Source organism: Ambystoma mexicanum, chromosome 2q (assembly GCF_040938575.1).
Source record: "Ambystoma mexicanum isolate Mex_15411 chromosome 2q, UKY_AmexF1_1, whole genome shotgun sequence".
NCBI classification, from domain to species: domain Eukaryota; kingdom Metazoa; phylum Chordata; class Amphibia; order Caudata; family Ambystomatidae; genus Ambystoma; species Ambystoma mexicanum.
Window position 1 is genome coordinate 1,277,485,000 of NC_090924.1, and position 26,646 is coordinate 1,277,511,645.

The 26,646-nt window shown below is 45.7% G+C and overlaps 1 protein-coding gene across 2 annotated transcripts in view; it reads left to right on the top strand.

Moving 5' to 3' along the window:
- Positions 1 to 26,646, top strand: part of UBA5 (ubiquitin like modifier activating enzyme 5) — a 131,483-nt gene that overhangs the window by 24,061 nt on the left and 80,776 nt on the right. For both annotated transcript variants that reach the window (XM_069648693.1, XM_069648694.1), the window contains exons 4-7: positions 7,657 to 7,766; positions 16,283 to 16,369; positions 16,956 to 17,040; positions 26,255 to 26,359. In XM_069648693.1, coding sequence (XP_069504794.1) covers positions 7,657 to 7,766; positions 16,283 to 16,369; positions 16,956 to 17,040; positions 26,255 to 26,359 — 387 coding nt within the window. The remainder of the gene's footprint in view (positions 1 to 7,656; positions 7,767 to 16,282; positions 16,370 to 16,955; positions 17,041 to 26,254; positions 26,360 to 26,646) is intronic.

Below are 26,646 nucleotides of genomic sequence, written 5' to 3' on the forward strand. Positions count from 1 at the left end.
ATTTTCCCCATTCTGATTAAAAGCAAGGGTTTACCTGCATGCAAAGTAATGCTAACCAAAATAAATCTAAAGAAAAACAGCGAGACTGAAACAATCACTGCCCTGTCTTGGTTTCACGTGGCATGCAGATTTACGCCCCCTTTTCCTTTTTAATCGGCCATCATTTGCACCTCTTGATGACAAGAGCCAACGCAAATTTCCCATTTACTTTTGTGATTGATAGTTAACCCCTTGGTGGGTCACTGCACCGAGCCCTTCCAACCCAGAAGCAGCCCTTCCTCTAACCGTGCACCCAGCTTTTAACTGTTTGCTTTGCAGGACGATAAGAGGGAGGGGGGTAGGGGGAAGAGGCCCAGGGACGCCGGACACAAAAATATACACACAGTGCTCATTTTCGAGTTGTCTGCGAAGAGCTACAAGGAAGCCTCAGGTGAGCTACCATTGACTCACGATCTTCTGGTGGAGACCCTAGATGTAGTATGATTACTGTGAGTGGCGCTTTCTTCCACTATCCTACCATTTCCTATCCAAGGGTTTGGGCAGCTCTTCTATCACTTCAGTTGTATTTGTTGAAGGGATCTGCCTTCTAACTGGAAAGTACCTATCCTAAACAAGTACTTAGGGCTATATCTTGGGAGGTTTGAGAATTTTAATACTACTTGTCTTGAAAGAGTGTTGTAAAATTGATAAAAGACTAGGACGAAAAAACCCAACCATGACTCCAAAGTTATGTTACCATTTCTCGTATTACATACAATGGAGGCACTTATAAAACCGTGTACAGCAAATTGATCTAATTAAGAATGACATTTAAGCCCTCATCTAAAGTGACGTTGAAGGATTAGCAGATTATTGACTAGAATATGCTGAACTGATTCTTCCCCCTAACCTGTAGACTTTCCCTTACACTACAGCACTATGTCATGAGATATAAAACACCATATAAATAAAAAGAAAAGGAGCAGTCTCCCCAACCATTCACTACTCCTCTCCAAATCCAAAAGCCCTTACCTTAACCCAAACTACTGTTCTAACGTTATCATTACCCTAACCCAAACTCTACCACTTACCTAGCCCGTACTCTACAACCCTAGCCCCTAGGTTTATCCGAATCCCTGTTCAACCCCATTATCAGCTATCGTAAGCCATCCTTACTCTGTCAATGCTAGTCTTCGCATAACCCTCACCCTTCCTCTACCCTAACCCCAACATCACTAGTCCACCACAACCACTGTGACCCTAAACCATACTCTTCATTCTAACCCTAACCCGTAGACTTACCCTAACCACTATCCTAACCCTAAACCAGGCAATCGCAAGCCCTCTGCACCCACATTAACTGTACTGCCGCCCCGAACTGCAGTGCATTTTTTACTACTTTCCATCTGCACTGCATTTTTTACTACATTTTGTAGTCCCTGCAAAGATATTTTCACCACGTTTTTTTTTCTCAGACTAAATTTAAGTTGGCAACATTTTTATTGGATGCCATACTGAGCCCAGTTAAAGTCTTAAAATTACTACAGTCTCCTCCTGTATCCCTGACACTGTTAGAGTAGATTTCTGTTTTTATGTGAATTGCTCTCCTCCTATGAGTTCCCCAGCACTTTCAACCCTGGATTTGTCGAGTTCTCCTGAGTGAGTGGGAACCTTTTTCCACACTCACTCATTCTTTTACTCTGCTTTTGGGAACCCTTTTTACCTCTTTTTGTTATTATTGTATTTTTTTTTTTTTTTTTTTTGAGTCGTGCTTCATTCCAACTTACTTTTCTGGGATCTACATTTTACTGAAGCAGCACACAGCACTCTCTGTACAGCTTCTACTTTGTTTCTTTATTTTCCTTGATTGACTCTTTTACCAAGGCAGGGGGATACTTTTTATCCTAACTGTATTTTCTTTGCGAGAAAGGCACACCCCACATTATGTGGAGTGCTGAGGGGATCCCATGTATCGCTTTTCTGCAGTAATGTTTTGATTACTGTGACCGGTCCTCTGTTTAGGCTGTTGGCAGTGTACCTGTTTGCATGTCTTTTTGTGTACTTTTGCCGCAGGCTGTCTTCGCAGCTGTGGTAAAGAACTCTGGGGTCACAATTTACCCAAAATGGTGGCTGTACTTTAATTCCTAAACAAGATGACTTGTACTTTCTGATGTCTTCTTCTACCTTTCTGGGTGGGGGTGGATTCTCTAGTCCCTTTGTCTTTGCGGAAGCCTGCAAAGCTTCTCCGAGTAACTGGCAGGACAGAAAGTGGGGGAGGTGACCCATTGGACAACCACCCCAAAGTTTGAATGGTGCATGGATCTTGATTGGTGGGCGGAGTCGGTGTTCCTGGATAAATTCCGAGGTCCTGGAGCTGAAACTCAGTCAACCACTGGAACAGAAGATGATTCCGAAGAAGAAGAAGACCAAAGAAGGAACCTGCCAGCAATTTCCATCGACCGTCGGTGCCTGCTTATTATTCGCTGCAGTCCAGACCTCTACTTCTAAGCGACAGAGAAGATCCGAACACAATGACTTCCTCCCTTGGACTGGTGGGCCTAACAAGTCCCTAGACGAACTGCATTTTGTGCCATCCCTGACAGAGCAGCGACCTCCACGGCCTGCAATTCACCAATACCCGGGGGCCTGTGCTGCATCGTTGTGCATTGTCAAACGAAGTGCGAATTCGCCTTTTATCTTGCCAATGGGGGGGCCCCCCTGTGAGGCTTGGGAGGTGGGTTTGCTAGGCATTACTCAACATAAGAGACTCCCCCTGCAGGGGCAAGGACTCCCGTTCCTATGAGGAACCCCCTAAAGTTCCCTCCAATATCACCTCTTCAGTCATATTCTACCAAGGTTTATATGAGGAAAGAACAAGGATGTGTTATTGCAATACTGCAACTGTAACTATCCCTTTAAATGGAAAACACTGCGATGAGGAGGAATAAGAAAAACCTGCACAAAGAGAGAGAGAGAGAGAGCGCAAGATGGAGACAAGTCGAGGAATGCCCGCGGCTATGTCGGAGCAGAAGGGGGTGGGTGAGACGGTGAAATCCAGGAAACCTGCAAAGTTCGAATCAGCCGGGAAGCCGAAGAGCTGGACACACTTTGTCCAATAAGCAGAGGAGCGAGAGCAACCACAAGTGATTGCATGATCACAGAGAAACTGTGGTGGACCGCAGGTACTTATAGCAATGCCGAGACCACAGTGTGGATGAAGCAACGTGATCTCTCGGTATATGGAATACCAGAGAGCTGCCCAAACCAAAGAGATGGAGGACAAGAAACCGAACGAAGGCGGGCAGGCAAAGACAGGAGCCAGGCCCGAACGAAGAGAAATCTCAGTGATGTATTCCCCGAGGTCATCAGGTAACAGGGAAAGCGGTAGACCTGGGAGGGAGACAGCAAATCATTCATACTCTTCTCAGACGCACTAAAGAGGCGATAAGAGAATTGAAGGAGAGTCATTGCCAAATTGTTTCTCAATCAAGATAAAGATACAATCCCAGTGGAAGTAAGAGGAGTGAATAAGAATAATTCTGAGACTATTCATACTGGGACCAGTCCAGTTATAAAGAACATTGGGAAGGAGGTTATAAGAAGACCAGATAAACTAAAGTATATATTCAAATAAAGATATAATATGAAGGAAAAAGAGAGTGAACTGTATCTGAATGGTTCAATAAACTGACCTTGGGAAAAGGAGAGAAAAAAGCTTTATCAGAAAACTAAAGGCAAAGCAAAAGAACAATATTTGGGTTGTCCAGGAAAAGATTTATTTAATTTTTTGTTCAAATTTGCAACTTGAAACTTGGGGGGGACCCCCAAGCCCGTCCAACATTCCCCCTACCCTTATATAACCCCTTACCCCACTCATCTATTAATTTGCTAAAAAAGTTGAAAAATTAGAATAAAAAAATACAGCATTTTCTGCGGATACTGAATATTTTCAAGGGAGGAGATATAAATACAGAGCCAAGGAATTCCATATTGAGAAGAAGCCAAGGCTTAAAGAAGTCTTGAGTCTTCCGACAACTGTATGAACTAATCAAAGAAGTCACAAAAGGCTATTTATGGATCAGCTATTTAGTTGTTAGTAATATTGGTAGTGGGAGTTAGGGTTAGATTGGATGGTGGGCATATTCTTTTAAGACATTTCACTGACGAGCACCTTAAACTAGTTTTGTTAGGGAGGTAACATCCCATAGAAGTAGGGGAAGGTAGGACTTTTCTTTATCTTTAATAAAACCATATTTCAAATGTTTTACAAGAGTCCTCGTCGTCCTTCTGACCCGTGTGAGAAACCAGAAGGTGTCACACCCGCTAGTCGCCGGGATTCTGTCATCTGGGTGGCTAGGACACGGCCATCGCTTTTGGATCTAGTTCCTGGGGGTGGACCAGAGCGGGAGGACCAACTGAGTGAGGGGTCTGCGGGGAGTGGGACACGTGGAAACCCCTTCCCTGTAACACTGTTACCTCATCCTACCAGCTATGATATTTAGGACCTCAACCCCCAACCCCCTTCACAACACAAACACTTTCTCACAGACAGCTCTCTATGAGAGAAGACGGACTAACACCCGAGCCGTATACCTGACCTTCCCAATACAATGATCAGGTAATTACTGACCATCCCACACCTGACGTCCATTACACTTCCCCCCACACGGATAAAAGGTGGAGCACACTCTGAGCAAGGCAAAGCACGTGAGGAAGTGTCATGATCTCTGCTTCCAAAAGGTCAGGGTTTTCCCAACTCCCTTGGAAGCAGATCCATAACCCAGGTTCCGAGTGCCAACCAGTCCCAATTGGGACCTTTTGGACCCAGTCCTGGCGCCAGTGGCACCAGGCTCATAAATATGCCCAGTCCCAGCGCTGGAAGCGCCGGGCTCATAATGCTTGGGTGGACTTACCTTCAGCAGACCATGCTGCTTACTTGCCTGCCAGTTGAGCCTCTGATCCTCTTCTGTTTGGAACTACTTTTCCTGTTGGGTGGGGCTGGAGCCACTCCCTAGATTCAGAACACTGGAACTCTTCTGGAAGGCAGGAACTCTTTTCTTACCAGGAACTCTTTTCTTACTTAGGCGTGGCTGTGGAAGGAGACACCTAAGCACTACAGGAGGCTATTTAAACCACACCCGGTGGATGAATCTTGCTTTGCGTTATTCTGCAACCTCTGCAGCAGAACGCTCATCGTGTCTTCTGCATCCGGTCCTGGGCCTAAGGAAAAAGGCTTACCATCCTGAATCCAGTCTTCAGCAACACCTATAAAGACAAGAAAGAACAGGTTAGCATTCCGGCATCTGAAAGGCAAAGGCTTACCATCCTGAATCCAGTCTTCAGCAACACCTATAAAGACAAGAAAGAACAGGTTAGCATTCCGGCATCTGAAAGGCAAAGGCTTACCTACTCTTTGTGCGCTCCGGAGGTCTTCACACTGCATTCCGGCATCTGAAAGACAAAAGTTTACCAACTCTTCGCACGCTCCGGAGGCCTTCGGCGCTGCATCCCGCATCTGAAAGACAAAACAAGGTGCGTTTAAAGACATTGGGGAACTTTAATACTCACGTGCCATTACTCCTTTCCACATCTAATCCAGTGGGTATTCCGGCACCCTGCAGCCGCTCCGAACTCGTACCTGCAAAATAAAAAGACAGTTAGAGCGCATAGTGAAGCAGGCAACAAGCGCTTACTTACGTGCTTCCAGGCGCTTCTATTCATCACACAGGCTCCATCTTCAACTCACTTCAGCCCGTCATCCGCCATCGCCGGAACCCTGCAAAACAAGAGACATCATTACTAAAGACTTTAAAGACATTTGAATGACTCGAAACTTACCGTTCGTGCAGTAAACGACGGACAGCAGTCCTCTGAAGTCAAGAGGCCTGCGCTACCTATCCAGTGAAGAAACTGGTTACAGCACCCTGCCCCGAGGCAGATGGAGAGCTCGGCATTCACTTACCTAAGACATCTTACTCTACACGTCAGGCATACAGTGCACAGAGGTCCAGCCCAAAGAGCCAACCGGGTGCTACACATCACCTTTGAAGATACGGTAGTCGCCCAGTCAAGACCGGCGCCTCTGCGAGAATCAGGTGAGCGTTACAGAAAGCAGCAGTTCCAAGATTGTTTCGACGAGGAACCATTACTTTCATGAACCCTTGAGAATAGAAAGCGTAAGACCAGGAAACCAGGCTGAAGAATCCTGCATTGTGTATTGGAGGTACCAAGATCCCTCCTGCATTTATAAGCAAGGTGGTGAGAATCATCACTTGCCGCCATTGTGCTGCCCTTGGCTCCTACAACAAAGCAGCGCCTGTGAAATCAACATAGCTGGTAAATTGGAGAGACTGATACCAAACTGGTCTGTGTTGAAGCCAAGGTTGCAAGCAGCAACATTGTATGGTGAGCACTGAAGTAAACAGTGTAAGAAACGCATGTGATAAACCATGCAAGTAAAAATTGAACAACAGATGAGTGATTGCACTTTGAAGCCAAGATACAGTACTCTTGACAGAGTGGTCCTGCACCGAGTGCGTGCTCATTCGAAAGTCTCTGTAAGGTATCCAACTGTGAGTTGAGAAAGATGAAAGAGTGGCAAACAACTGTACATCGAAATGGTCCGGCGACAGGTCAAGCAAAACCATGTGCACAATTCGATGTTAATACTGCCAAGCAGATTGGTCCGAGCCCGAACGAGGGAGATCAATTGAATGCTTTTGGGATAAAGTAATTTTGTGTTAAAGTGAGTTAAATTGGTCCGAGCCTGGCAGAATGAGACTGATTGAACTTTGCATTAATATAAATCTGAGCCTGGCTGAGGGGGATCAGAAGTGAATAGGGAATCACCTGAGAAATGAGTACGTATGAAATTCCGAGAGGAAAATAACGTATTGTGTGTTTGTCGCATCAGGCCCTCTGCATGAGAGACTTTGGAACACAAAGAGACTTGCGCACAGAAAGGCCCTGATGCTAATGGTTGAACTGCACCCTCGTGGTAGAGAAGACGGAGACTGTGCTAAGCTCAAGTGTACCGCCTTATCCGATGCTGGAAATGTGGAGAAGGGAGGCCAATGACCTGAGCATCCTGACCTATCATTTTTTGCACACTTCTTTCTTTTACATAACATTGTTTCCCACACTGTTTTTTGTATTTAGAGGTAAGGATTGGCAATTGGTTTATTAGTGTAGGCCATTTTTATTTTGTCAAGACACCACTAGGACTGTTATTTGATTGTCATAGCTTGCTCTCATCTGTAGATTTAGGATTAGATGGCCGTTTTTCAAACCCTTTCTGAAGTTTAATAAACACCCATGAACTGTGGTCACTTACTGTTGATACCATCCTTAGACCTGCCACACCCCCTTGCTGTTCTAATGCACTTTTAGCTTGTCTCTCTTGAAACCTACCAATGAAATGCCCAGTATCATGCTTTCACTTAAACCTCTCCAATCCTTTCAGCAAGTAACAACCTAATCCATGCACTCCCACTAGGAAAGGCCTAGATCTGAACAATTAGTATGTTTTTGTCCATCATAAATCCACCAGACTGGCTTCATGTTTTGATCTACAATTTAGTGTTTTTTTCTTTAATGCTGCAAATATGCTCCTCTTTTATAAATACTGTAAAATGCTTTACGTCCTTGTTTCACACAAGTATTTTCTTGTTTTCATAGCTACTCCTCTTTGACTATGACAAGGTGGAGCTTGCCAACATGAACCGACTCTTCTTCCAGCCACATCAAGCTGGACTAAGTAAAGTGGAGGCAGCGGAGCACACTCTGAGGTGAGCCTCTTTAGTTATCGAAAGTGTGCCCTTTCAAGCCCTGATACGGTTTGTGTGATCATTGGCAATTTATGACGATCTGTGGTATTTCCATGGTTAGCCTTAGAAGACCATTGTCTGTCTTTTATATTTATAAATGCTGTCTCATTTATTAGCAGAGTCCATAAACACATAAAGGCACTGGTTACCCCTCTCTCCAACCTGAACAGCGTATTGATGCCACTATTATATCAGACTTAATTCAAAAAGATTTCAGTTTTTTCAAAATCTATCATCTGAGAACATCTCAGCCACAAGACAATGGACATACACACAAATTGATTTATCAATAAAAAAAAGTCTTAACAATTTTTAACCACATTGAGAGTTCGCAGCCATCTGCTTTTTGCTCACCGTACCTTTCACAGATGGGACATATCCATTTGCATATCAGTCTTTGTCCCTAGTGAGCAATGAATGATGTGTGAGATCAGAAAGCTTCTTGTCAAAACACAAACTTTCAAACGGGGACACTGTTAGGACAGTTTTTCTGAAGTCCAACTAAGGGCTTAGTAAAACCATACAACTTAGATGGTACAAAACTCCACTCTTTTTATAAGGCTGTACCACCTGAGTATATGGTAGCGTAGACCGAGCAGCCAGGCTTATCTTAGAAGGGAGAGAGGGCTGTAGCATGGTACAAAGAAATTGTAGCATAAATATGAACCAAAGAAACACTGTGTATTGTAAAAAGGGTTTATTTAAATACAAGTAGGCCAAGAGGAATTGTTACGCTCGCCTGGTTCCCACGGGGGCGTCGACCGGAACTGGGCCGCTGTTACTTCCACCAGCGTGACGTGTAGCGCCGAGATGACTGACTGGACTGGCCCGCTCAGCCTAGTTTGTCTGGCTCGCAAGAATATTCTTCTGCAAAGGAGAAGAGGAATTAACCACCCGTGGAATTGAGTGTCAACCCACCATCCCCACTCCCGTTGTCTTCCCACTGATAACTCGATGTCCCCTCCTTAGTCTCACCTGATGGTTTGGAAGGATGAGCTCTCCATCCTGTGTCGACCGCAGGGGCGCGTTGATGACCAGTTACTTCACTGGCGTAGAGGAATTGGTGAGTTCCAGTATTGACTCTAAAGTCCAATTGTTCATAAGAGTTCAAATGTCTGCTCTTCACTCTGTCCGATTCCTTGCAAGTTGCCGATTAATCCACTCGAAGATTTCCAAATGGCACTCGGTAAGATTCAGGTAAGTCTATTGTGTTTTTCCCCTTAGGGGCCGGGGTACAGTGATGAAGCAGAGTTGACTGTGCCGACCCGAGATGAGGTGAGACCCCCGTGGTAAATCAGGTAAGTTTTGTGGGGGGTAACTGGTATTGTCCTTGCTTTCTCCCCTTAGGGGCCGGGGTACGGCGATGAAGCAGAGTTAACTGCGCCGACCCGAAATGAGGTGAGTACCTCCCGTGGTAAATCAGGTAAGTCCTTGGGGGTAGCTTGTATGGCCTTAGAGTGTCCCCTTGCTCACCTTGCTGTCTTTGTCTCCTTAGGTGTCGGAGGGCGGCCGCAAGATGGAGAGAGCGTGATGGAATGCTGAAGTACCGCCAAGCAGGTGAGTTCAGCGCGGCACCGTAGGAATGCAAAGCGATGCTTTAAAGACTTCTGTCTTTCAGTTCCGTGAAATGGATCAGGATCCAGGTAAGGATTAAAGTTAAAACTCCTGTTCTAATCTTTATCCTTTTTGTCTTCTTGTTTCAGGAGTTCCAGGACTGAAGCGGGCGTGGCTGAAGACTGGAGCTGCTGAAAACACGGTGAGCGTTACTCTGCAGCAAGCAGAATAACGCGAAGCACGTGTGGCTGTCCGGGCGTGGTTTAAATAGCCTTGGAAGAAGATCCAGGTGAGTATTCTTCCACAGCCCCACCCAAGTAACAAAATAGTCCCTTCAGTAAAATAGTCCCTCCTAAGCCTCATTTGGCTTGAGTCTTCAAGCAGCATGGTCTGCCTCAGGTGAGTGTGCAGCATGGTCTGCTTCAGGTAAGTTATCAATAATGAGCCTGGCGCCCATGGCGCCAGGACTGACTTTATCTTTATGAGCCTGGCGCCATAGGCGCCAGGACTGTACCCAAACAGCCCCTAACTGGGGCTTTTGGGCATGCTCTAAGTGGCATGATGCCTGCTTCCGGGGCTGCTGGGCCTGGTCTGGTCTTCCGGGGGCAGGCATCATGACAGGAATCTTGGGAAAATAAGTACAGTCACATTATATATAACCACAATTATAAAAACACAACACAATGCTTTAAAGTACACAGACCAAAGCATAGACCCTGTTCAGAAAACTAACAGTATTTCTAGGGAGGTCAGACCTTTAGGACACACCTATTCATGGGAAGTAACACAATGAGTTACTTTTAGATTACTTTACAGTAAGTCAAGGGTATTGGACCCTGTCAGTCATGCAGTGACACTCAGTTAAGGAATCACTTAGTAAACCAACCCTGTTACCAGGATACTTTTCTGAAGAGTGAAACACAAATTTATAGAACCGTATAAACCTATAACTACATTCAGGATAACCCTCAGTTAAACCATGTGACTAAAACCTAATTTTGTAATTCACAATTACAGTTGCTTTTCAGTTCAGTGGAAGACAAAGGTAAACAATCACTCTCGAACTTATTTTAGGATGGCACAAGGCAGACCAAGGTTAGTAAAACCCACAACACACTTTGCACACAGCTATTCCAAGGTAGACTTTTTCTAGACAGGCTAAGCAGCAGGTATGGGGAAGCAAGACCCAGTTGGTGAACTCGTACGTTTCTATCCTGAAAGAAATAGTAAAGTGAAGCCAACAGCATTACTTTTGGGAAGAGGAAGACCCCATTCGCAGGTTGTTTCTCTGCTAATTCCCTTCAACCTTCGAGACCCTCAGCTCTTTTGCTGGATTTAGGACCTTTTCATTTTAACCCTGGAGTGAGTGAGACCTTTTTCCCACTCTCTCATGTGTCTTTTACCTGATTTTGAATTGTGTTTTTACTGTTTTGGAGTGTGACAAAATCCATAGGCATCTGCTTTTTTTATGGTGACGCACAGCACATTCAGTGCAGCGTGGCAGAGAAATCCTTTAGATTTCTCATAATGTTTAAATACCTTTTCTTGTGTGAACTACAGATCCTACGACTAGTAAAGTGAAAGTGAAACCTCTCTATCTCACCACATTTCTCTTGCTGCCAAGTCTTGTCGCTTTCACCTTTACAGCATTCGTAATATTCGACCCCTCCTAACCTTTCACGCTACTAAACTCTTAATTACCTCCATCTTCTCCAGCCATTTTTACTATTCCTCCCTTTTTCATGGACTCCCCTCCTCTCCTCTCCCCACTCAAATCTGTCTACCACTCGCCATCCGCTCCCTCTGCCTTCTCTCACCTCTTGACTCCATCTCCTCTTCTCTCACCTCTCTAGGCTGGCTCTCTTTTCACTCCCAGCTCAAATTCAAGTTCCTCTGTCTTGTCTTCAAATCCCTTTATGGTCTTGCCCCCCCTACCTTTCCTCCCTTCTTACTTTCTATACCTTCTTGTTCTCTCTGCTCTGCTAATCTTTTCCTACTCTCTCCTCCTCTACCCCCCTGCGCCCAATCCCGCTCTTTCCATCTCCTTGCTCCCTTCCACTGGAACCGCCTCCCCCTCCACATCCGCTCTTCTCCCTCCTACCCTTCCTTTCGTTCTTCTTTAAAATCTTATCTTTTCGATTCCCCTCCCTAACACCTTTCGCTTCGTCTCCTACTTCTCCCACCAACTCATGCCTCACCTCTTACTCCTGTACTTCCTTACCCTCTCCATCCTCTCTACTCCCTTCTATCCCACCTCCGGCGCTTATCTAGTCTTATTCTTTCCTCTCTTCTTCCTCACACCTTCTCGCCTTCCCCCTTACTTCCGCTTCTACCTCCACTAATACCTCCCATTCCCTCTCACACCTCTCTCTCTCCACTCCCTCCTCTCCTCAGCAATAATGTAAATTGTTCCTTATACTGTTTTCGAGTTGTGATTCAATGGCTAGTTGTATTTTTTTCTTGTTCTCATGTAAAGCACTTTGGATTAAAGGGCTATATAAATGCAATAAAATAAAAATTGGCTTTACCTTTTCCCTTTGTAGGTCCAGCACACACCATCTTATGTGGATTGCTGGGGGATAGGGGGTTACCTAGTATCCCCTATTCCTACTCTCTCATGTAACGTTTTTATGTTACCCTCACTACTTTCAATAGGAGGTGGCAGTGGTTTAATTTTTCCTACTATTGTGTGTTAGGCAGAAACCTGTGCAGTTCCCTCTGGGACCACTGCAAAAGATTTAAGACTACAGTGTTTGGCAGTAAACCCACTTAGTAGCAGTCTGTACCACACAGATTCACTTGGTAGCTGTGGCTGAGCAATCAGACTTCCCTCAAGAAGAGTTAGGCAGTATACAGAATATTCACAATAGGTCAAAAGAACACAGTAGAACAAGCGAACACTGACCAGAGCTTGGTGTAAAAGAGATATAATTATTTATTTAAAACCACATCTAATAAAACACACAGGCACTAATATTAAGCAGTTCAAAAACACGGTCACTAAAAGTTATACACTCCCTTAAAAGAATATTAGACAAGTCTTAAGTAAAGCTCCACTTATTTTCAGACAGCGGTGAGCGCTTAACGCAGATGGCACTCTAATAATTCGTTTTAAAAGGGAGAAAAAGGCAGAGTATAAATTGAAACAGATCCCAACACTTTCATAAGAACACAGCAAGAGAGGAAGGCAGAGTCAAACCGTGAAGTTAGAGTTCAGAAAGCCGGATCCACGTTTAAGAGGATCAGAACGAAATGTGTCCAAGGTCACATGGTTGAAAAGTGCACAAGAGTCTCGACAAGGTTCAGAAAGAGTTGGACCAAAAGAAAAGGACCAGTTAGATGGTCAAGGCGGCCAGCCCAGTCCAAAAGATTAAGGGATTATTATTACCTTGTAGCAATCTTTAGAAAGGGAGGCCTGGCTGACCCGGTACCTTAAAGTGGTGAGAATACTCCAGCGGGGGCAGTTGTTCCTGGCAGCGGATGCAAGTCGGTGCTTCGTCCGGGGGAAGAGAGGATCTCGTTGGGGAGGAAGCCAGGAGTCCGTTGCACTGCCAGGGAAGAAATCAGCCGCAGAGTTCTCAGTTAAAAGGAGCGGTCCTTTTATTCGCGGTCCAGTGGTAAGTGGCTATCCGGTTGCCGGGGTGCTTGGCACGGGCAATTCGACCACAAGATGTCCTGGGATGCGAGGAAAAGAAGGTAAACTGGTTGTGCCCACCAGTCAGGGGAAGAAGACTCTCCAGCAGGGAGATCTTCTCTGTCGTCGGGAAGTGGTGAGTCGGTTCCGCAGGGCTCCACCGGTGGTGTCGTCGTAGCAGGTCGGCTCAGCTTCTCCCTCCTCGGATTCTCAGGTCCTGTGGCAACTTCTGAAGTTCCACGCCACAAAGCCCTGCTTTTATGCAGCACACCCCCATTCACTCAGCCTAGCTGTCAATCAAACATGCTAAGTGGTGAGCCGGCCGGCTCACCACTTGGGCCAATCACACAAGAGTGCGACTTGAGTTACCAAGGTAACTCAGTCCAGGGCGCCTAAACCCCCTCTCAAACCCCCTGTGGTACCCAGACATAGTGGCACCACTTTTGGAGGCTTCTGTGGAGAAGCCCGCCAAAAGTGGAACAAAGGGCTCGACTTGGGTTGGAGTCAAAGAAGAGAACACAAACGCCATTTTAGAATCGAGTCCTGGCAAAAAATACCAACCGGCGAATTAATATTAAATTAAATAAAACCGGCGGTAGGTTCGAGGCTATGAGAATTAAATAATTGAAGTTGGTAGCCTCGAACAATGGGAAAATCCCATAGGGATATATTCGCGGTCAAATATAAAAAGTAGTATCCACTGCCACCAGCCAAAACTCGATCAGGGGGGACGGAGACGTGCCCCCTCGACTAACAGACCCCGGGGAAATCGAATTGCCCCACCCAGTACGTCCACAATATGATGGTTTGTACTGGTTTCTGTTCATAATTTGGGACTAGTAAAGCCAATGGTGACTTTACATGCCCTGGGAGACAGTAGTCCGTCCCAGGGTATGGAGTCTATGGTGGGGTGTCACGATGACACCCCTGTGTCACTGCACGGAGGGTGCTGTGTAACACACATAGTAAAAACACATGAGACCCTATTGAGTAAACGACCCCATAGCTCATAAAACACATTAACAGTCAAAGGAACACCATAAATCATGTCCAAGAGTGGGAGAAAAAGGGTCTCGCTCTTGGCAGAAGGAAAAAAAAAAACTCCAGAAATCCAGCAAAGCTGCTGGGGGACTCACTAGGTTAGGAAATTCAGCCTAAACAGAGAATTCTCCCTAACATTGTGCTTTTCTACCGCAGGCTGAACCCTCAGCTGCAGTACAGCACCCATGGGTGACCATTTTGTAAAAATGACCCGTCTTCTTTTTTTGCTATTTCCTGTTTTTGAGGTCTTTCTTGGGTTTTACTCTGTGCGTTGAGACATGTTTGAGCCCTTTGTTTGTCTTGCCTTTGGTGGGCTTGAGCACTGAAGCATGCCTGGAAGGACAGGATGTGAGGGAAGGCCCCGAAACTCCCCTGTCTTTTGTCTCTAGGAATGCAACTCGCCCTGATTTGCTGGCTGACTGTCCTTTCAGGACAGCCAGCATGCTGTGTGATAGACGGCCTAGTCTGTGCATGAATGGGAGAAACCTGCTTAAATGGCAAGGGTTTAGGGACTACAGGCCGAATCGACGACTGGGAGAAACATCCAACGAAGAAGCCGTGAACAAAGCTTTCTGCAACGTCCTGGTCCTTTGAATTACCCGGTGAAGCACTGCTGCTGTGCTGAACTCCTTTTTTACCTCGACAGAGAATAGCTGGTATTATAGAGGTCCTCTATACCTGCAAGACAAGCTAAAGCCCTACCACCCACCGCACACTCTAAGATTAAGCTCTGCCCTCCGTTTAGTGATACCAACCACCCACTCGGTCAGGATAGGAGGATCCTCGTACTCAGCCTTGGCCCCACTCTATGGAACTCGCTTACCACCCCACATCCGCCTCACCGAAGACTACTTGTCATTCTGCAAACTACTAAAACATGGCTCTTCCCAGAACACTGATAACCACCCAAAGATGTGTCCAAAACCCCTGCCAACGGAATGACGAAACGCACAACGAAGCTGTCCTTCCTGGTGTTCACCAACATGATAGGATCCAATGGATCGACTAGAGGAATGATTGGAGTTGGTGGACACAGTAAACAGAATGTCAGAGTTGATTGAGTAGAGAAAATAAAGGAGTGAGTGGATGGAATGGATAGATTGACTGAATGGATGGAACGAATCGGGGGGATCGAACGGATGGAGCGGAGGTTGCGGGCGGTGCGGACCTGGCAGATGTAGCGAATGGAGGCAACACTGGTTCCCCATGTTGTCGCCATATACCTGTGTCCCCTATATATGCCATCCTCCTGTATCCCCATATATATCGGTTTCCCATATATACCTATATCCACCCTGCCGCTATATATCTGTATGTCGCTACATACGTTCCCACCGTCCTGCTCACGTGCCTGATCTCAGGTGCTTTTACTGTTAACCACCATATCCCACCACTACGCTTACTCTCTACTATACACCATCATTCAACTACAACACCGCTATACACCTGTTAATTCGTCCTAGCTGTTCGCATATGAACACGACTCCATGATCACCTCATCACCCTGATAAAACGTAGCTAGCTGAGCACATTCCGTCTAGCTGTTCGCATAGGCGTTCCTCAGGCCTAACATAGCCAGAACACAGTCTTGGTGTCCACCAACGAGACTGAACACACTCTGCTAGGATAACACTAACCAACTGTTTTTCTTCCCAAAAATCACTATCTTATATGTGTATGCTGACTAAATGCTGTTACCATATTACTTTGTGGGTGAGAGTTATTACCAATAATACGGTGGACCTGTCAAACTCCTGTAACAATTGTGCGTATTCAGCAGCTACCAACTAATAAGTGGGCTTTTGAAAGTATTGTAAAGTATACCAATGAGTTGGTTTATTGTGCTAAGTAGTTAACAGTGACTCTTGTGTAAATATAATGCATCTATATTTTAATATAAATATATGTGTAAGTGTTTCTTTGATGTGTATTACTAACTATGTTCAGTGTACTTGCCTACAGCTCACATCTTCCTCCTAAAATGAGCCTGACTGCTCTGCCACTCTACCAAGGTCTCTCAATAGTACAGACTGATACTAAGAGTTGGGGGATCTACAAAGCACTGGGATAGCTTACTAAAGTCTTGCCTCCAAGTGGGATTTTAGGAAAACTCCCTTAACAGTCTGTAACCTTTTTCAGTGATGCCAGTGACATGAGGGCAATTGTTTTTTTCTTATTGCATTTCAGCTCAAGCTGGGGATAGCTCTTCTATAATAACTTGCTTTTATCATTGCTGCTTGCCTTCCAGAAATATCAATCCTGATGTCCAGTTTGAGGTGCACAATTACAACATCACAACCGTGGACAATTTCCAACATTTCATGGACCGAGTCAGGTAAGACCTTTGAATGGCAAGCATGCTTAAAATCAGTCTTGCCACTTTTCTAACCCATGCTCGTAAATCATCATTTCAGCATTTAACTGCATTTAGTCAGCATACATATATAAGATAGTGATTTTTGTGAAGGAAAACAGTTGGTTAGTATTATCCTAGCAGCCTTTGGCAAAACAAACTGAAGCTTGTGAGAAAAGAAATAGCTCTCCCAAGCAGCTCCGATTCTGGATCACACCTGCCCTCCATATATACTCCACTATTTCACCCTCCTGTGTTCATAAAAACATAACAAGGTGTTTCCTGCTCTTGTGACCCTCCGGAGGCTCTGTTATTTACAGTGGTAAGGAATAGCAAAATATGGTTGATGCTAAATGCTCTATAAACATACATGTTTCTAAAATATAATGCACAAACAGACTCGGTTAATAATAAATACCAACTATATTGGCATCCTATTTTAAAATATGGCTAAACAGTTTGAACTCTGGCGGCAAGAAGGTGATCCGAAGAAATGTTTGCTTGCATTGACTGTTTTGTAAATACCTGTCTGAACACAGCGAATTAAACCCTAGTCTTTGGTATTCAGCTACGGTGGACTTGAAGAAGGGAAACCAGTTGATCTCGTCCTAAGTTGTGTTGACAACTTTGAAGCACGTATGGCAATCAACACTGTGAGTATGAGCATCTCTTACCTTGCAAACAGTACATTTTTCAGCACGATTGACTGCAGCTAATGTCGGAGGGCTGTCATTTCAGGGTGCTTGAATTCCTGAGATTTCTTCAGAAAGCTCAGTAGAGGTGGCAGGGAGCATTGAAGGCCATATAGAAGGAATATCAGCACCACAAAGCTAATTGCCTCTGGGTGGTAACTACACCCTGCTACCCTCTCCCCTTTACTATTGACTTTCAAGACTGTATGTCATATGTTCTCCCTGTGCTTCTTCCTGCTTCTGTTCCTTCCCACTGCTGGTGCCCTTTTACTGGAAGCCATACACCCTAAAAAGCCAACATGTTTCCTCTTTTGAAGCCTTTACAATAACTTTTATTTATTTATTGGGTATTTATAATGCGCCTATACACAATGTGTTTTAAGGCTGGCGGGGGCGGGAACAGGAATGGCAAAAACGGTCCTACTAGGCCTTGCGACATTCGGATCGTGCAAGTGCAGCAACAAGAAGTGCAATGGGGGTGGAAGTGCCAGTCAGGGCAGAAGGACCAGTGAGAAACCAAGTGCCAGGGAGGCCAGGTGGACAGAGCCATGGGAATGCAAAGAGTGTAGGGGAAGGAATGCCCATGAGCTAAGTGCGAGGTAAGGGCCTGTTAGGGCTCATGGGGTGTATGCTCAGCCAGGCTAGTACAGGCGGATGCGACCCGGAAGATCAGGTTCAGGTTGGGTGGGAGGGGGTGGGGGTGGCAGGCCAAGTGCAGTGGTGGATGGTGCCCTGTAAGAATCTGAAGGAACCAGGCAGCCAGTCAAGAGACAGACAGGGACATTGGCGGGGGAGGGGGAACGAGGAAGAAAAAAAGAAGGTCTTGAGAAGTTTCCAGAACTTAAGGAAATCCAGCTTAAGTCCGAGAGGGGGGTCAGGCAGGCCATTCCAGAGGGAGACACCTGCGGAGGAGAGGGATCTACCCCCCACTCTCTGCTTGGAAAAGCATCTGATCTACAGGAAGTTGGAGCTAGAAGACGAAAGGGCTCAAGCAGGAAGGTATTTAGGGAGAGAGAGTTGGATGTAGCAGGGTCCCAGGCTCCAGAAAACCTTGTGGGTCTTGAACTTGATCCTTGCAGCAGATTTTAGTGTTGGAAATGTGCAGTCCCTGGGTTCGAGGCCAAGGATAAGTCTTGCAGTCTTATTCTGGATTAGTTGAAGGGCCAAAGGGTGGAGTTAGGCAGATTGAAGAGGCTGTTGCAGTAGTCCAGCCTGGAGAGAACCAGAGCTCTGGAGACATTACATTTCTGGGGTGGTGAGGAAAGGGAGAATGCCTCTGAGGAGGTGCAGCTGATAGTGAGCTTTCTTGGCAAGGTCTGTGATGTGAGGAAAGAGTTGTTGAAGACGACACCAAGGTGTTTTGCCTTCTAGGAGGGTGAGGGGTGGAGCCCATGGAGAGCGGCCAGAGTGTGGGAGGTGAGGAGGGAGCAGGGGTCCCAATGAGCAGGATCTCTGTCTTATTGGCATTGAGGCAGAGATCGTTAGCAGAGAACCATGCCTGAATAGCAGATGGGCAGTCAGGAATGAGGAAGGAAGGGGGGGCAGCAAAGGAGGGAAGCTTGAAGGATAGCTGCAATCCGCATAATACTGGAATTTAGGAGAGAAGGTGGAGATCAAACTTTAAAGTGTTTGATGTAGAAAGTACCCTCCTCCTCCCCCACAGCCATTCAGCATCTTTGCCCCCCACTAATCTCCCTTTATTTGTTCCAGTAATCGGTTTCTCTGCTTCCTATACATTAGTCACTATTGACTTTGTTTTTTGTACCAATGGTTCTCCTCTCCTAACTGTTGACCTTACCATTATAATATTGTGCCACCTACCAATGTACAACACTCTTTAATAGGATTGATCTCTTCTGCTTGGCTGCTTTTGAAAAGTGTTTCTGGTAGAAGAACCTTTGCCCTGCCTCTCATAAATACAAACTGAAAGTACTGTAGAGTGGACTCTCATGAGATCCGAGGAGCAGAATCAGGGATTGGTGACTGAGCATTGGGCAAATGGAAAGGTCTTCATTGCTCTCTTAAGGAGATTGTTTCTGTTGGCGAGTTATTTGTAATGGCTTTCAGTGGATGTCTGGACACTGTGCTGCTTTTGTGTTCATTGAGGTGGTTTGTTTTATTTATTCGGTCTGTTTCACTTATTGAACCCCCTTTTCATCAGCCCTTTGTTTTGGTAGTTCCATTGATTACAGAAGAAATGGAGTTAGTGGAGCAAAAGCTGATTAAATTAAACAATCTGTAGTTTTAGTTTTGTTTATTTGGGCGCTGTCACAAACGCCCACATGCAGTGCTCCAGATAAGATTTGGAAGTGGGAGTATTTTACTCCCTATTTTTGAAAGTTGAGAGTAAAAATGGAAGTCCAATTCTGTTAGGCAAGAATTGATGTAGTAACCCTGGGGGAGACTACACAACCCTTGTCCTGTTGGTATTGGGTAACCCACCTATTGGGATAGGTCTGTACTACACAAGTTGGTAGTGTGACTGAACAGCCAGACTTCTCTCAAGAGGGGTAAATGTGAGCTGTAGAGCTGTAGCATCGAAATTCACCATATACAAATAACACTTACACTCAAGGATTTCTAATCAAATTATTATTTATTTATTATTTATTTAAAGGTCAGTTTTAAATAAGCATTCTTTAAAAAGGGCCATGTGCAACAATGAAAATATGCTTCAAAATACGTTCTCAGAATTAAGGCAAAGCAAGTAGATACTCTGAGATCCTTCATACACACTTCCTACACCCTGAGGTGACTTCACTAACTAGGACAATAATGGCATTTATATATCACTTTTGCACTTTGTAAATTCTGAGGCTGGTAGAAATGAAAGTTTAAAGGAAGGAAAAAGTTTAAACGGGTTCTCGGGAGTATGTGAGCATTTTCAATCTTCCAATGAAGTCTAGATAAAAACCTTTCCCAGCAATATTAGTTAGAAACCAGTGGATCACCTATGAGGGACAGTAAGAATCAAAGTCAATGGAACAGAATAGTCTGCTCAGAGCCAGGACAGCCAAAGTCAATTGGAGGAAAGGATATGAGCCACTTCTTAGATGGTAACAGTCTTGCAAGTCAAGCTGGAGAGTTTGTTGAAGGAAAAATCACTGGAGGGTCACAAGCTGTTACACTTGTGAGAGGTAGAACTACAATCAACTCTAGAAATGCAGTTACTGCAAGTCTCAACTGAGAAAAGCAAGCTACAGATGATGAGGTAAGTACCCCAGAGTCAGAACAGTACCTTTGGTTAGAAAAAGAGTGTGCAGCGGGCTTCTGTCTGGTTGCAGAGATGCAGATCCCGTGTTCCTGGGCCTCAGTCGTGGGGTCAAGAGGTAGAATGTCTGGAGGACTCCTGCACAGCAATTCAAAGGTCAGCGGCAGCTATGGGCGTTCTTCGGATCAGCAGCACTTTGCGGTTTCAGCACCTGGTAAGCAGCACCACCGCGGATCTTGGACACCGGTTGGGCTTCCTTCACTCCTTGAGTCAAGCACTGTGGTGAGGTGACTCGAGCTTGGGACGTCCTGCTTTGGGAGGGTCCTCAGGAGACTTCCTGGAACGTTTGGCCGGCTTACAGACGTGGCACTCGACTACGGATTTCTCAACTCCTGCCACTCGGTTCCAGCAGCAGCAAAGAAGTACAGCCAGTTGGGGAAGGACTTCCAGCAAAGTTCGTCTCGGGGTTAGTTGGTCCCACTAACCCAAGGGAAGAAGTCGTCCGTCTGAAGCTTCTCTTGTCGATTACAAAAAGGAGTTTCAGCACATCAGCAGGGCTTCACCGGTCAGTTCAATGGCCCAGGAGGATGCAGCACACTTCGTTCACGGTTTCTTCATAGGTCTGTTCTTCCAAGTGGTCGACTCTGTCTTCAGTCCAAGAAGCCTCGCTGTTTATGCAGGTTTCTCCCATTTATGCACAGCCTAGCTGTCACTCACACCGCAGGGTGGCTGTCCTGCAAGGACAGCCTGCCAGCCAATCCGGACTGGGTGCATTCAGGTAACCATGGAGACAAAGGACAGGGGAGTTTCAGGCACTTCCCTCACTTCCTGCCCTTCCAGACACACCGGAGCCAGAGGCGGGTTTCGGTACTAAAGCCCGCCAAAGATAAAACTAACAAAGGGCTCAAACCTGGTTTGGCGTGCAGAGTAAAATCTAAGAAAGGCCTCACAAACCATAAATATGGCAAAAAAAAAAAAAACCTGGGCCATTTTGACAAAATGGTCACCCATACTGCAGCTGAAGATTCAGCCTACGGTAGAAAAGCACCATGGTAGGAAAATTAAACCACTGCCACCAGCCATTTAAAGTAGTGAGGGTAACAAAAAATGTTACATGTGTAAGTAGGAAAAGGGGCTACTAAGTAACTGTCCAGCACTCCACATAAGATGTGGTGTGCTGGACCTACAAAGGGAAAAGGTAAGTAAAGTCAATTTCACTTTACTATTCTTGGGAACAGTAGTTCTCGCAAGAAAAAGTATTTAAACCTTATGAGAAATCCAAAGGACTTCTCTGTGACACTGCACTGAAGGAGCTGTGTGTCACCATACAAAAGTAGATGCCTATGGAGTTTGTCAGACTTCCAAAATAAAGGAAAAAGATAATCCAAATCGGGTCAAAAACATATGAGAGAGTGAGAAAAAGGGCTCACTCAATCCAGGGTTAAAATTTAAAAAGTCCTAAAGTTCAGCAAAAGAGCTGGGGGTCTCTAAGGTTGAAGGGAATTAGCACATAATTCTCCCCAAGACTCGTCTCTCCCCAGACTAAGGGACGGGAGGATTTAATCCACTCCTGGATGAATCTCCTAATCCAGTCCGTCTTACTTTCTGGAGAGACCATCATCATGTTGGTGATTACACCCTGACCTGTGTTCTATGGTAAAATCAAACCCTTGGAGGCTGATTGACCTTAACAATTTTGGATTCTCTCCCTTCATCTGCATTAACCATCTCAAGGGTTGATGGTCTATCTGAATAATGGAAGTAGAACCATACAAGTATGGCCTGAACTTCTTCAGCGACAACACAATGGCAAAACGTTCATGTTCTATAGAGGCCCACCTTGTCTCGTGGTCCTTCAGTTTCCTACTGATGAAGCAGATAGGGTGTTCCCTGCCTTTCACATCCCGTTGGCTTAAAACTGCACCTAGCGCTGTGTTAGACGCATCTGTTTGTCCAGTGAAGGATTGGTTGTAGTCGGGAGATCTCAAGACTGGAGCTTGACAAAGGGCTTTCTTCAGTCCTTCAAAAGCCTTTGTGCACTCCTCGTTCCACCTGACCTTCTTGGGTCATTTGGGTGAGGAGAGCACATTCAAGGGAGAAGCTATGGCCCCATAGTTCTCTGGGAAGTTCCTGTAATACCCAGTGGGACCTAGAAAGGCTCTCACTTGTGTTTGTGTAGTAGGGGTTGCCCAGTCTTGTACAGCTTGCACTTTGCTAGACAATGGCCTTATTTCACCTCCTCCTACCTCATGTCCAAGGTAGACCACTTTACTCTGACCAATGTGACATTTACTAGCCTTTATGGTCAGATGGGCCTGTTCCAGAGCCTGCAAAACATATCATAGGTGGTGAAGATGCTCTTTCCAAGTGGGGCTGAACACTGCAATGTCATCCAAGTATACCATGCAGAAGTCCTGTTACCCATTCAGATCTTGATTCACCATCCTCTGAAATGTAGCAGGTGCATTTATGAGTCCAAAAGGCATAACCCTAAACTGGTAGAGGCCTCCTGGGGTGGAAAATGCAGTATGGTCTGTCAGAGCCATTTGCCCATAGCCTGAGGTCAGGTCAAATGTACTGAGGAATTTGGCTGAACCAAGTTTGTCCACCAGCTCATCCGTCCTGGGTAAAGGATGGGCATCAGTCTTGGTGACTGCATTAAGAGCTCTATCAACAACACAGAATCTGAACTCTTTAGTTCCTGTTTTTGGCACTAGTACAACTGGACTAGCCCATGGACTGGTAGATGACTTAATAACCCCAAGATCAAGCATCTTCGTGACCTCTTCTTTTATCTGGGTTCTGACATGATATGACATTCTGTAACCCATCCTTTTGACAGGGATACTGTCACCAGTGAGAATACCATGATGGCCCCAAGGGGTCAAGCCTGGACTCAGTGAAAACAGGTAGGCAAATTGATTCAACAGAGCTTTGCACTCCTGTTGTTGCAGAGTCAAGTCTGAAGAGAGTTTTACTCCTTCAATTGTCTCATCTGACAGTTGTCCCTGAGGAGAACAGGGAGATGCTCACTCGCCTCCTCTTGATCAGAGGCTAGAAGCAAAGCTCCTAGTACTGGTTTGGAAACATAAGCCTTCAGCCGGTTAGTGTGATAGACCCTAGGGGGCCTCCTTGGGGTTTCCCAATGCCACTAAATAATTGACCTCTCCCAAGTTTACGCACAATCTTGAAGGGTCCAATCCATTTGTCATGTAATGCCCTCTGCCATGTAGGTACCATAACCAAGACAAGCTGGTCTGAAGTAAACTCCACCATGTTGGCTTTCCAGCCATGCCAATGTTTGACCAGAGCCTGACCTGCTTTCAGGTTTTCTGAAACTTCTGTCATCCGTGCCATCCCCTTCTTGAGGCCTAGCACATATTCAGTGACTGTCACTGTCATAAGTTCAAAGGGGCTGAACCCAACCCCTGTTTGAGGGACTTCTCTATAAGCAAAGAGAAGGCATGGCAATATGATATGATATGGCATTTATAACGCGCCTATACACTAGTGTTTCAAGGCGCGACGAGGCAATGGAGGGGAACAAAGGGAGGACGGACAACGATCCTACTAGGCTAGGTGTCATTCAGATCGTGCAAGTGCCTGGGAAGGGGGCAGGGACAGTGCAGTACATGGCAAGATTATAACAGTAAGTAAGTAGCGGCCAGCATGTGGCAAGTGCATGGATAAGTGCAGACAACAGGTGTTATGGGCAGGCAGGGGGACTGTAGGGATACAGAAACAGTCCCCAAGTGCAGGGGTTGCCAGGAGGGCAGTGCAGGTGTGAGATACTGGCGTGGGAGGGACATGGTCCCGAGATCAGACGGTGCCCAAGTAGCCAGTGCAGTTCCAGTTACAGACAGGAGGTCAGCAGAGGAGTGGAGGGGGAAAAAGCAGAACCAAAGAGAAGGGTTTTGAGGTAGGTTTACCAAACTTGAGGGAGGTTGTTCCAGACGGAGGCACCAGCTGAGGAAAGAGATCTACCACCAACCCGTTGCTTGGAGAAGCGACTGACCCTGAGGGAGTTGGAGGCGGATGAGCGAAGAGCTCGGGAAGGAAGATATTTAGGAAGAGAGAGTTGAAGATACAAAGGCCCCAGACCCCAGAAGTCCTTGTCGAAAATGCAAAGGCTTTTGAACTTAATCCTCGCAGACACTGGGAGCCAGTGCAGAGATTTCAGTCCTGGAGAGATATGATCCCAGGGCTTGAGGCCAAGGACAAGTCTTGCAGTCCTGTTCTGGATAAGTTGAAGAGGGCGGAGAGTAGAAGCAGGCAGATTTAGAAAGAGGGTGTTGCAATAGTCCAGCATAGAGAGAACCAGAGCTCTGGAGACAGTGAGCTTCTGGGGGAAGGAGAGGAAAGGAAGGAAGAATACCACTCAAGAGGTGCAGCTGGTAGTGTGACTTCTTGGAGACATCGGAGATGTGAGGAGAGAAGGAGAGTGTGGAGTCGAAGATGACCTTGAGGTTTTTAGCCTTGCAGGTGGGAGCAGGAAGAGGGCCAAGAGAGGCCGGCCAGAGAGCTACAGGGAAGAAGGGAGTGGTTATGCCGATGAGGAGAATCTCCGTCTTACTGGCATTAAGGCAGAGGTCATTGGCGGCACACCACTCCTTGATAGCAGACAATCCGAGAAGAGAGAGGGAGAGGAGGAGGCCGAGGGTAGCCTGAAAATGAGCTGGGTGTCATCCGCGTAGCACTGAAAGTTGGGGAAGAGAGCGGCGATGAGGTGGGCAAGGAGTGCCAGGTATTGGTTGAACATCCAGGGAGAGGGCTTAGACCCCTGGGGGACACCACAGGTAGAGAAAAAGATAGAAGAGAGGAAGGACCCAAAAAAGTCAACCAAGCAAGAGCTATTGATGCCCAAGTTATCACGGAGACGGTTGAGCAGGATGGCATGGTTGACAGTGTGAAAGGCAGAGGCGAGATCAAGCAAGATGAGGACGCAGGGGGTGTTGGAGTCAAGGTTGGTGAGCAGGTCTTCACGGATGTTCAGGAGAGCAGTGGCCATGCTTCTGGCAGCTCTGAAGCCGTTCTGCAATATAAGACCGGTACAGTGGATACATTCAGTAATACCCATATGTTGATCATGCTGCATCTTGCTGTTTAATTTGATTCATCTGTGAGTTTAGTGGAGGGATATATTTCTCTCCCTCTATCCCTGTTAGACAGGCGGCGCAACACCACTCCCTAGGGTCATTTCTGTTCCCAGGGAGAGTTTAGGGACAGTGTGAGTTTAATAAGTTTTCCTGAATTGATTCAAAGCAAAACATTATTGGTGTATGCTTGTCACCCATGTGCGTTATAATATAGGTCTTTGGTGACAAAGATGTTAATTGTGTGTTAAACAGGTTCCCTTTTTATAGTTGCTTTGTGATGATTATTGCCATGGAACAATGTTCTTGGCCTGTACATTTATTGGTTAACTTATACACATATTTTATGGCAATGTGGGCAATGTGTGCAACACAATTCTAAAAGAGTTCTGTTGGCATCTACTGTGGAACCGTACATAGGGTTGTGGCAACATACATTTGGTAACTCAGTGATTAGTGTGATGGAGAGTACATTTCAGCAAGCTTCTGTATGTTTGATATGGATGGAATGTAATCTACAGTACCTGTTTTGAAGTTCATATGCATCCTCCAGCACCACTTTCAGAAAGCCTCAAAGCATACCTGTTTCCCCATGCATAACCCTGCCCTCCTCCACTGCTATCACTGGTCTATCCTAATCGACCTATCCTGAAAACATTTTGTAACTCCTTTTTTCAACCATCACCTTTTCAATATTTGACCCATGTAAGGCACTCGGAGACCCTCTTGGTAGGGCCAGCACTAAACAAAAATTCAGATAAATAATATATGAATGTAAGTGTAATCATGTTAGCTTTCATATTACCTTATGAAAATAATTTTTCAGTTTCGATCATGATCTGCTGGTAACCCTCTTCCCATTTGTTTTTAGGCCTGCAACGAACTTGGCCAAACATGGATGGAGTCTGGAGTCAGTGAAAATGCAGTTTCGGGGCATATTCAGCTTCTTATACCGGGAGACTCTGCGTGTTTTGCGGTATTACTTTCTCTGATACTATGTTTTGCTCCTACTGGGCTAATAATCTGTGTTCAATGGGAGTTAATTGAAGCAGTTGTCTTAATGTTTTTTGGTCTTATTTTCTATTAATTTATGGAATTTGTGATGTTTACTAGATGCGTAAAGATTGCTAGGCGCAGAAAGTCTTCATAGCGATTATTCCAAGATTTTTCTTTGGTGCAATTACTTCCCTCCACAGTGGTGGTGTTTTAGGTTCTATTTTCATTTATATGCCAAATCACCTTCATATGTGAGACCCCAGCACT